This window comes from Arachis ipaensis, chromosome B07 (assembly GCF_000816755.2).
Source record: "Arachis ipaensis cultivar K30076 chromosome B07, Araip1.1, whole genome shotgun sequence".
Taxonomy (NCBI): Eukaryota; Viridiplantae; Streptophyta; class Magnoliopsida; order Fabales; family Fabaceae; genus Arachis; species Arachis ipaensis.
This window is the reverse complement of record NC_029791.2, coordinates 12,889,108-12,900,516: the sequence shown is the minus strand read 5'-3', so window position 1 is coordinate 12,900,516 and position 11,409 is coordinate 12,889,108. Positions and strand designations below refer to the sequence as shown.

The 11,409-nt window shown below is 39.0% G+C and overlaps 1 protein-coding gene across 2 annotated transcripts; it reads right to left on the bottom strand.

Moving 5' to 3' along the window:
• Positions 7,345–11,103, bottom strand: LOC107609299 (ferric reduction oxidase 8, mitochondrial). 2 transcript variants are annotated; one of them, XM_016311193.2, is made up of 8 exons: positions 10,862–11,103; positions 10,675–10,768; positions 10,422–10,607; positions 10,098–10,335; positions 9,655–9,982; positions 9,309–9,567; positions 7,846–8,522; positions 7,345–7,766 (listed from the first exon to the last, which is right to left on the bottom strand). In XM_016311193.2, the coding sequence occupies exons 1-8, from the start codon at positions 11,016–11,018 to the stop codon at positions 7,582–7,584; spliced, it is 2,124 nt and encodes a 707-aa protein (XP_016166679.1). In that variant the 5' UTR covers positions 11,019–11,103; the 3' UTR covers positions 7,345–7,581. The 2 variants fall into 2 exon arrangements, with proteins under 2 accessions (XP_016166679.1, XP_020962990.1); XM_021107331.1 differs by having other exon boundaries at positions 10,422–10,768; positions 10,870–11,010.

Below are 11,409 nucleotides of genomic sequence, written 5' to 3'. Positions count from 1 at the left end.
ATGAGGATGAATTCATCATCCTTGGAAGACCCTTCCTAGCCATAGCAAAAGCTGTGATTGATGTTGACAGAGGTGAATTAGTCCTTCAATTGAATGAGAACTCCCTTGAGTTTAAAACTCAAGGACATCCTTCTGTAAACATGGAAAAGAGGCACAGTAAGCTTCTCTCAAAACAGAGTCAACCAGAGCCCCCACAGTCAAACTCTAAGTTTGGTGTTGGGGAGTCTCAACAATGCTCTGAACATCTGTGAGGCTCCATGAGAGCCCACTGTCAAGCTATTGACATTAAAGAAGCGCTTGTTGGGAGGCAATCCAATTTTTATTTATCTAATTCTAATTTTATTTTTATTGTTATTTCATGTTTTATTAGGTTCATGAACATGTGGAGTCACAAAATAAATATAAAAATTGAAAACGGAATAAAAAACAACAGAAGAAAAATCACACCCTGGAGGAGGATCTCACTGGCGTTTAAACGCCAGTAAGGAGCATCTGTCTGGCGTTCAACGCCAGAACAGAGCATGTTTCTGGCGTTGAACGCCAGCAACAAGCAGCATCCTGGCGTTCAGACGCCAGAAATGCACAGTGAAGAAGAGCTGGCGCTGAACGCCAGAAACAAGCATCTGGGCGCTGAACGCCCAGAACAAGCATCAATTCGGCGTTTAAATGCTAGAATTGCATGCAAAGGCATTTTACATGCCTAATTGGTGCAGGGATGCAATTCCTTGACACCTCAAGATCTGTGGACCCCACAGGATCAACTCAGCATCTGTGGACCCCACAGGATCCCCACATACCTCCACTCACCTTACCTCCTCATAATCCTATATCACCCTCTCTCTCCATTCATAATCATCCCTTCTGTTTTCCAGTAACCACTCACATCCATAAATCCCACCTACCTTCAAAATTCAAAATCACTTTCCCACCCAAAACCCACCATTATGGCCGAACCTTACCCCCTCCCTTCCCTATATATAGCCCTCCATTCTTCCTCATTTTCACACAACACAACCCTCTCTTCCCCTTCTTGGCCGAATACACCTCTCCCTTCTCCCCTCCATATTTTCTTCTTCTTCTTCTACTATTCTTTCTTCTTTTGCTCGAGGGCGAGCAATATTCTAAGTTTGGTGTGGTAAAAGCATAAGCTTTTTGTTTTTCCATTACCATTGATGGCACCTAAGACCGGAGAATCCTCTAGAAAAGAGAAAGGGAAGACAAAAGCTTCCACCTCCGAGTCATGGGAGATGGAAAGATTCATCTCCAAAGCTCATCAAGACCACTTCTATGATGTTGTGGCCAAGAAGAAGGTGATCCCCGATGTCCCTTTCAAGCTCAAGAGAAATGAGTATCTGGAAATCCGACATGAGATCCATAGAAGAGGTTGGGAAGTTCTAACAAACCCCATCCAACAAGTCGGCATTCTAATGGTTCAAGAGTTCTATGCCAATGCATGGATCACTAGGAACCATGATCAAAGTAAGAACCCGAATCCAAAGAATTATATTACAATGGTTCGGGGGAAATACTTAGATTTTAGTCCGAAAAATGTGAGGTTAGCGTTCAACTTGTCTATGATGCAAGGAGATGCACGCCCCTACACTAGAAGGGTCAACTTTAATCAAAGGTTGGACCAAGTCCTCATGGACATATGTGTGGAAGGAGCTCAATGGAAGATTGACTCCAAAAGTAAGCCGGTTCAACTAAGAAGACTGGACCTCAAGCCTGTGGCTAGAGGATGGTTGGAGTTCATCCAACGCTCCATCATCCCCACTAGCAACCGATCTGAAGTTACTGTGGATCGGGCCATCATGATTCATAGCATCATGACTGGAGAGGAAGTAGAAGTTCATGAAGTCATCTCCCTTGAACTCTACAAAATAGCCGAAAAGTCCTCCCCCATGGCAAGGCTAGCTTTTCCTCATCTTATTGGCCATCTATGTTACTCAGCTGGAGCTTTCATAAAAGGAGACACTCCCATTGAGGAAGAAAATCCCATTACTAAGAAAAGGATGGAGCAAGCAAGAGAGCCCATTCATGGATCTCAAGAGACGCATGAAGCTCATCACCATGAGATCCCGGAGATGCCTCAAATGCATTTTCCTCCACAAAACTTTTGGGAGCAAATCAACACCTCCCTAGGAGAATTAAGTTCCAACATGGGACAATTAAGGGTGGAACATCAAGAGCACTCCATCATCCTTCATGAAATAAGAGAAGATCAAAAAGCAATGAGGGAGGAGCAACAAAGACAAGGAAAAGACATAGAAGAGCTCAAGGACTCAAAATGGCGCGCTTCCAATTGCGTTAGAAAGTAGACATCCAGAGCTTTCCAGAAATGTATAATAGTTCATACTTTGACTGAGTTTAGATGACTTAAAAGGGCGTTGAATGCCAGTTCTACGCTGCTGTCTGGAGTTAAACGCCAGAAACACGTCACAAACCAGAGTTGAACGTCAGAAATACGTTACAACCTGGCGTTCAACTCCAGAAAGAGCCTCTGCATGTGTAACATTCAAGCTCAGCCCAAGCACACACCAAGTGGGTCCCGGAAGTGGATTTATGCATCAATTACTTACTTCTGTAAACCCTAGTAACTAGTTTAGTATAAATAGGACTTTTTACTATTGTATTTGACATCTTTGGACGTCTGGTTCTTAGATCATGGGGGCTGGCCATTCGGCCATGCCTGTACCTTTCACTTATGTATTTTCAAACGGTAGAGTTTCTACACGCCATAGATTAAGGTGTGGAGCTCTGTTGTTCCTCATGAATTAATGCAAAGTACTACTATTTTTCTATTCAATTCAACTTATTCCGCTTCTAAGATATTCATTCGCACTTCAACATGAATGTGATGAGCGTGGCAATCATCATCATTCCCCCACGAATGCGTGCCTGACAACCACTTCCGTTCTACCTTCGATTGAATGATTATCTCTTGGATCTCTTAATCAGAATCTTCGTGGTATAAGCTAAATTGATGGCGGCATTCATGAGAATTCGGAAAGTCTAAACCTTGTCTGTGGTATTCCGAGTAGGATTCTGGATTGAATGACTGTGACGAACTTCAAACTCGTGAGTGCTGGGCGTAGTGACAGACGCAAAAGGAGGGTGAATCCTATTCCAATATGATCGAGAACCTCAGATGATTAGCCGTGCTGTGACAGAGCATTTGGACCATTTTCACAAGAGGATTGGATGCAACCATTGACCACGGTGATGCTTCCAGACGATTAGCCATGCAGTGACAGCGCATCGGACCATTTTCCAGAGAGGATTAAAAGTAGCCATTGACAACGGTGATGTCCTTACATAAAGCCAGCCATGGAAAGGAGTAAGACTGATTGGATGAAGACAGCGGGAAAGCAGAAGTTCAGAGGGACGGAAGCATCTCTATACCTTTATCTGAAATTCTCACCAATGATATACATAAGTATTTCTATCTTTAGTTTCTGTTTATTTATTAGTATTTTCGAAAACTCCATAACTATTTTATATCCGCCTGACTGATATTTACAAGGTGACCATAGCTTGCTTCATACCAACAATCTCCGTGGGATCAACCCTTAATCACGTAAGGTTTTATTACTTGGACGACCCAGTGCACTTGCTGGTTAGTTGTATCGAAGTTGTGAATGAAAAACGATTTATTAAGACGTGCGCACAGAGTTTTTGGCGCCGTTGCCTGAGATCACAATTTCGTGCACCACTGCACCATAGCATCAATTATGGCGCTTGAATTTAGAGATTCAAACAACATATTGCTTTGGTCAGGGGGTTTTGCAGCAAGTGATCCTCCATCATAGAGGAGGGGACCTCTGTAGACAGAGTTGGACTGATTGGGCTTTGTATGGACCAATTTTCTTGATGGTGGGTTGGTTGGGATGGGGTTGTCATATTTGTGTCTGGTGTATGATTATGTTGTGTCTGTGTAGGGGTACCACTATGATCTGGGTTGCTTGCTGTTTGGTGTGATGGGGTTATGTCGATGGGTTTGTCTATGATTTTGATCTGAGCTTGGTCAAGTTTTTGTTCTGCGGTTTTTGGGCTGTTTTTTTTCAAGGGGCTTTTTTGGACAGGTGTTAGTTTTTGTGTATTTTCTTTTTGGGTCTTGTTGGTTGTCTTGGGTTCTTGTGACTGGTTTTTACCTTTGTCTTTTTCTATAGTGCTGTCTTCTTTCTCCTGTACGTCAATCCTTTCATACTTTGGAACCACGTTCTCTAGTGCAGCGAAACGAGACTGATTTCCCCTAACGGTATTTTCTTCCTCCTTTTCCTTTGCAGAACCTCCATTACTTGTACCTTCTCCACTCTTGTTGGGTTTCTTTCCACGTGTCGATCTCTGCACGATGATCCAAGGACCAAAAGCTTCTGCCTCTTCAGTAATTACTGATTTGCCCTTCTCTTTTTCTTTCTTTCCATCCTTGCCTCTATCTTCCACCTCTGACCCTGACCTTTGGCCTTCCTCTATTTTCTATCCTTGGTGGGTGCAACTTTGATTCTCCTTTTGTCTTTCTGGGCAGTTTTGCTTCTCATGTCCTACCTTTCCACAATAGAAACAAACCAGGTGGATCCCCTCATACTCAACTAGGTGGGTTTTACCGTTGATCTGATATTGTGATACTAGCGGTTTCTCTAGATCAACCTCCACACAGATTCTGGAGAATTTGTCTCGAAAAATCTCTGCTGTGTTAGTGTCTACTTTTATCGTTCTTTCGATGATATTTCCAATCCTTTCGAGAATGGTTCTGTTGTAGTACTCTATGGCCAAACCAGGAAATCTTATCCACGCAGCTATTTTATCTATGGTAGCATCTTCTGGGTTGAAATCTGGTTTCCATAACCTGATGGTCAGGTAATGGTCCAAGATTTTCCATGGCCCCTCCATCAGCGCAAAGTCCAGATCTTCTGAGTTGTAGAACTTGACCAGAAAAAAATCATTTCCTAAATCAATGACGTCAATGCTACCGTTCTTGCCCCACATTATCTCCAATCTCCTTTTAAGAGCCAACAAAGAAATCTTTCTCCCCATTAGCTTCACGATTAAAGTTTCACACCAGTTCTTTCTCAGTTATCTTTGGACTCCCTCTCCGACCACCAAATTGTAAATTCCGTTTGGGAGCTTCTTAACAAGAATTTTTTAGTATTCCTCTTCTCCTTCTTCATTGATTGGCACAGCTTCTTCTGTGGCCATGGCTTCCATCTCCCTTTGTTCAGTGCTTTTTCCTGTTTTGACAATTTCAGCAAAGGAGTTTGTCCCCCACCTTTGTTTCTTTGGTCGTGTTGTCCTTGGAGTTCCTCCCTCTTGGCATCCATTTCCTTGGGTTACTTCTTCCGCCACCATCCAATCCTCGATCCTGGGGGTTAGTCCTGTTCTCCCTGAAAAATCTTCACCTCCGGTTTTCCTTACCTTCTTCATTCCATGATGAAGCTGCTTTCCTTCCTCCCTTAATAACTCCCTTGGCTCATGTGACCGAAAGGTTCCTCCCTCACATATCCACCTCTCATGGTGGTGAAGGAAAACTCAGCTCTTCGATCTGTGTGTGTGCGTTAGATATGGGTGTACATGGGCCGAGCCACACCAGGTTTGGCTTAATCCAGACCCAGCTTGAAATATAGACGGGACTTAATTTTTAGACCCTAACCTGATCTTAGACCTGATGAAACCTACGCACTTTCGGGCCAGGTGAAAACCGGGTAAAAACCGGGTCTTTAGCATGTAAAAATCACCTAATCTCCAACCATTATTTCACAATTCACATAGTAAAATTCACTTAAAAAAATATAACAAGAACCAACCCTTCTCTAAAATTAAAGCATAACCATAATCAATACTAATATTGTCTAATAACACCAAATATTTAAAGAGTAAAGTACCAACTCGGTCCCTGTCCATTTCCCAAAATGACAAGACGACCCTTAACCAAAAACACGTTTCATTACGGTCCCTGACCCTGTACTCCGTCTGCCAACCCGGTCCTTCTGTCAGTTTTCCGGCGAAAACTCGACGAAAATTGCTGATGTGTCAGGTTAAAAAATGGACAGGGACCTAGTTATCTCTAAATTTAAATTGGTTAGGGGTTTATTTGTCTATATTATTTTTTAAACATTATTTTTTAATTATTTTTTATTCATTATATTAATATTCTTTTTTTAATAAATAAGTACAAACTAATTAATAAATTATCTTTATTAAAAAAAGAATATTAATATAATGAATAAAAATATAATTAAAAATATTATTTAAAGAATAATAAGAACAAATAAACCCCTAACCAATTTAAATTTAGAGACAATTAGGTCCCTATCCATTTTTTAACCTGACACGTCAGCAATTTTCGTCGAGTTTTCGCCGGAAAACTGACAAAAGGACCGGGTTGACAGACGGAGTATATGGTCAGGGACCGTAATGGAACGTATTTTTGGTTAAGGTTCGTCTTGTCATTTTGGAAAATGGACAGGGACCGGATTGGTACTTTATTCATATTTAAATCAATACAAATAACACAATATTATGCATTAGTCTAAAGTCTTATGTTTTAAACATAAAACATTAACTTATAATCTTATAATGACTAATAACACAAAATATTAAGGTTTATAATATTTAAATTCCACATAAGAATAGCCATCATCCATCACTAATAACACAAATTAATTATGTATGATAACCGGGCCATCGGGCCGAGTTCGGGTGACCCGAGCTATGGCCCGGACTCGAGCCGAAATAATGACCGGATCTATTTTTTAGATCCTTACCCGGCCCTAGACCCGATGAAATCACACCAAATTAGCCCATAAAATATTCGGGGCCGGACCAAACCTTCGAGTCGGACCGGGTCATGTACACCCCTAGTGTTAGATAGCCGCAGTGAAAAATTCTTTTTTTTAAAAAAAATGAAAAAAGAAAGAAAGAAAAAAAACGAATGAGAAATTGTTAAATTAAATTTCAAATTATTCTGGTAGGGTTCAGTTTCACTAACATGGTTCACTTTTTTTTTCAAAAAAAGAACTATTCTTTACCTTATAAAAAAAAAATTAAACAAAATAACTTTTATTAAAAATATGTAATTATCTTATAATCTCACTCTATCTGAAAAGCAGTTCTGCCACTCTCTTTTTGTCAGGACACAATTTTTAAAATTCAACTTACAATCTATCTTAATCTGAAAAGCAGTTCTGCCACTCTCTTTTTGTCAGGACACAATTTTCAAAACTCAACTTACAATCTATCTTAACATGTACATGCGGCACTATGTGAGATGCACCCATGAGAATCATACATATAGATGTTTACTCACATCCATACCATAGACTTTGCCAAATTTAAAACCCCACACTGAAGGATAAAGAAGGAGGATATTTTTCATTGCAATATTTTTTAGACATTTTGATACATTAAGATGTACATTATATATCTATCAAAGGAACACGAACAACATAAAGCTTACATTCTTGCTAAAATCGGATAGTGTTTGTTTTGGTTTACTCAGAAAACTAATTGAGAAATGCATGGCTTGAAAGATAAGAGAGTGTGTATGCGACTACTTTTACAGTTTTACTTGCGTAGTTTTGATTACTAAAGCGTGAAGTTGAGGGAGTGGAAAGCGAAGCATGGCTCTGTTCTTTTTCCACCACCAAACTTGAAACAATTGGACTCCTTCCGGCATGCGGCCGCAACCGATTCCTTCATGCTCTCCGGTCCACACACCAACACTCCAATATTCGATCCACAAGTTTCTTCTTGGAACATGCCAAATATATCTGCCCAATTGGATGATGGAGATCATTGAATGCATATAACAAATCCAAAGAAACAATTGATATTCTAACAACACACTACCTTCAAAGTTAGGCCTTCCACCGAAGTGGACTTCATGTTCTTCAAGAGCATTCCTAATTTCAGCTGAGCTTAGATCAAGGGGCTTCATGTCTTTCTCAGAGATTGGTTGAATCCCTTTCTTCAGCCTTCTCCATCTAAGAAGAATCGCCACCAAGCCGTTGCATGCTAAAGCTAGGACAAAAGCAGCTATAAGAAGCAGGTCCACAATCCAAGAGGGAGCCTTTTGCTTCGACGAATTCGAATGCTTCCCAGATGGAATTATAACATGGTTGAAACAGATAAGAAAAATAAGAAAAATGATGGAGCTCATTCCTACGATGGCGGCCATGCAAGACGGACTCTCAGGCCCGTGTACAGCGTAATTTGCACACACCGTGTCCAGTTGCAGGGTTCTTACTTTTGAGAATTCATTCAGTAGCTCTTTGATTCCAACCCCTGCTTGTGTTTCTTGAGTCACAAACAACTTTAGATTCAAATGGCAGTTTTCAGTTGAATGGTTGACCAAAAGATGTGAGATTGGATGTAATAGACAAAAGTCCTGTGCCTTCTTGATGACATACACAAGATGAATTCTTGAAGGATATCTACTTTTGCTGCTAGATGAATTGAGTTCTTCCAAAATGCTCAGAAATGGGGTTATTCCACTTCCTCCAGCAACCAGAAGTAGACTGTCATATCTGCAGATATATTTTTTTTCCTTTCAATTTTTGAATTATATTCTATTTTTTTTTTCTATTTTTCCACGTTAGAATGTGACTAGACAGTTCAGTTAAGAGTAGAGTAAAATACTAAATTGGTCCTTACATTTGGACATAATTCTATTTTTATTTTTAAAATTTAAAGTGTCTTATTTAAATTCAAAAATATTTCATTTAGTTTCAATATACTACCACCATGAGGTCAAAGTTAAATAATTAATGGAATGTTCTACATGACAGCAATACAAGAACAAGGTAGATAATTTGGAAACAAGTACAAGCTCCAAGGGTTAAAATTAACCGCGGATAGATCAATACATTTATTTATCATTCTTCTTACAATTTAAATGAAATATTTTCTATAGAACTAAAAAGAATGATAAATAAATGTATTGATGTATTCACGGTCAATTTTGTACCTCTGGAGCTTGTATTTGTTCTCCAGATTATCGACCTTATTCTTGTACTGCTGTTATGTAGGCCATTCTGATAATTATTTAACTTTGACCTCACGATGAGAGACTACATTAAAGCTAAATGAAACTTTTTTGAATTCAAATACGATACTTTAAACTTTAAGGACCAAAATAGGATTACGCTCAAATATAGAGGACTAATTTAGTATTTTACCCTAATTAATAAATTTTATATATTTAAAATTCACTATAAAAATTAAATTAGATAAAAGTTAGGCACAAAGTTAAAAACACGATTAAATTGGCGCTAAAAAGTAAAAGTGACAGTGGAGATCATGTGTTTGCTTACTTTAAGAAGTCTAATGAAGCAGGTCCATAAGGTCCTTCAATTGCAACAGGTATACCCTTCCTCTTATCAGCACCTTTTTCAATCTCAGCCTGTATCAGATCATAAAGAGAATTGGTCCACCACCCTTCAGATTTGATTATTACAGACATGGTTTGGTTTTCAGCCCTGGAACTTGATATTATGCTGAAAGAATGCCACTGAAGATGTGATATTGCTGGTATCTTCATAAATATAACACTTGTAGGCATATACTTCAGCCCTGCAAATCATTGAAAGAAACATTTAAATTTCATATTCTTTGTTCACATATTTTTTCAATTCTAAAGTTCAATATCAGATTAAATACACGGATCTTTAGGCAGAATTATTTCCACAGCTTTGGATGGGAAAGTTCTAGCCGAAACCATGCAGGTTCTTGGACTCGATTGTATGACACGGAGCAGTTTGTCGAGGCTGAAAAGAAATAGTCCTCCGAAGACTGTATAGAAGTGCCTATCTCCACCATGGAACAAGAAGAACACTAGAAAGATTGTGTAGAGATGATGTGTGTAGTAGAAGATTTCAAACTTCATCCTCCTGATTTGTGGAAGTGAAGTGACATAGATAACTAGCCCGGTGACAAGTGTAATCGCTCCTGCAAGGTATATTCGTCCTGTGCTTTGCCACTTCCAAATCTGTTTGAAGATCATGAACAGAAAATTAAAAGGAGAGTACTAATCATTACTACAATTAAAAGAAAATTGAAAAATTTGAAGAAACATGTTTTAGAATTTAGAGTTTGGGCTTCACTTCTTTCTGTATATGGTGGCTGACACCCCAGACAAAGCAAGTGCTTGCGCCGTGTATTGCAGCGAAAAATATCATTGCAGTTCCAAGCCAGGTGTGATATCTGACTGAAGCTTCGAATTGGATGCCGAGTATGCGAAAGAGAGCCAATCCCCTTAAGACAGGAAGAAGAAGCAAAGCAAGGCAGGCTTCGGCCAGCAACCCGAACCGGGTTGCTATTCTGAGATACTTGAGTTGCCATCTGAAATGAAGTTATGCATCTGGTGAATTAAATCAACAGCTTTCTATCAGAGCACAAAAGAAAAGAGTAATAAGAAGAGCATTTACAGGTTCAACTTGAGGGATTTGTCTGGTAACAACTTCTTGAAGTCGTTAGAAATGCGAGCGTAATAAGTCCATGCTAGAAAGAGTATAAACAGCAAAATTACCAGTATTTCAATACTGGATAAGATTCCTAGAAAGCTGTTAACTACCAGTGGACTTGAGATGATAATTGATGAGGTCCTTGAACTTCTGCATGAGAAAATGATCATTGAAAGTGAAAACACCCACTAAAGTGCAATATGGAACTTGATATTACCTGCTTCTTTGATTTGCAGCTTTCAAATCCAAGAAAAGAAGTCCAATTATACCAACAGCAATTATTGGAAATGTATACACAGCAAAGTTAAGACCTGCAAAGAATCTTCTAGTGTCACCTATCATTTTATTCAAATTAAACACTGGAGATTCAAATTCATATAATTGTTTATGAATTCAATGTGTACCATAGTACCCAAAAATTGTATTATTGGCACTTTCTTCTGCAACTTTCCATTTTCTTGTCCATATTTGGGTAGGCTTTAGAATCCAAAGAGCAACCCAACCTGCACATATGAGAATCATAAGAAGTTTAAGAATAGCAAGTAAAGTGGAGCTTGCCATGCCTGAATCAATGCTCTTCAGTCTTCACACTTCAATTGGTGTGATTAAGATCCCTATTTATAAAGGAATCTTAGGAGAATTATTGATTACCATTTTGGATGTAAGAAGTAAGAACATCAAATTTAGCCCCACCACTTCCCCTTTAGTACCCCATTATTTTATTTATTATATAAACTTATAAAGCACCTTTCTACAGTAAGGGAAAATTAAGATTATGCAATGTTTAAATGGATTGTGCCCACGAACGGATTCTCCATTTTCATCATTTCCAGAAGAGTTAACAATTAAAACTTGACGTTTGGGCTTTGATGTGATTATGCACTGAGAATAAACATGATGGCATACCATTATCTTATATATATCATAATCTAATTAATGTTCTACTCACTGT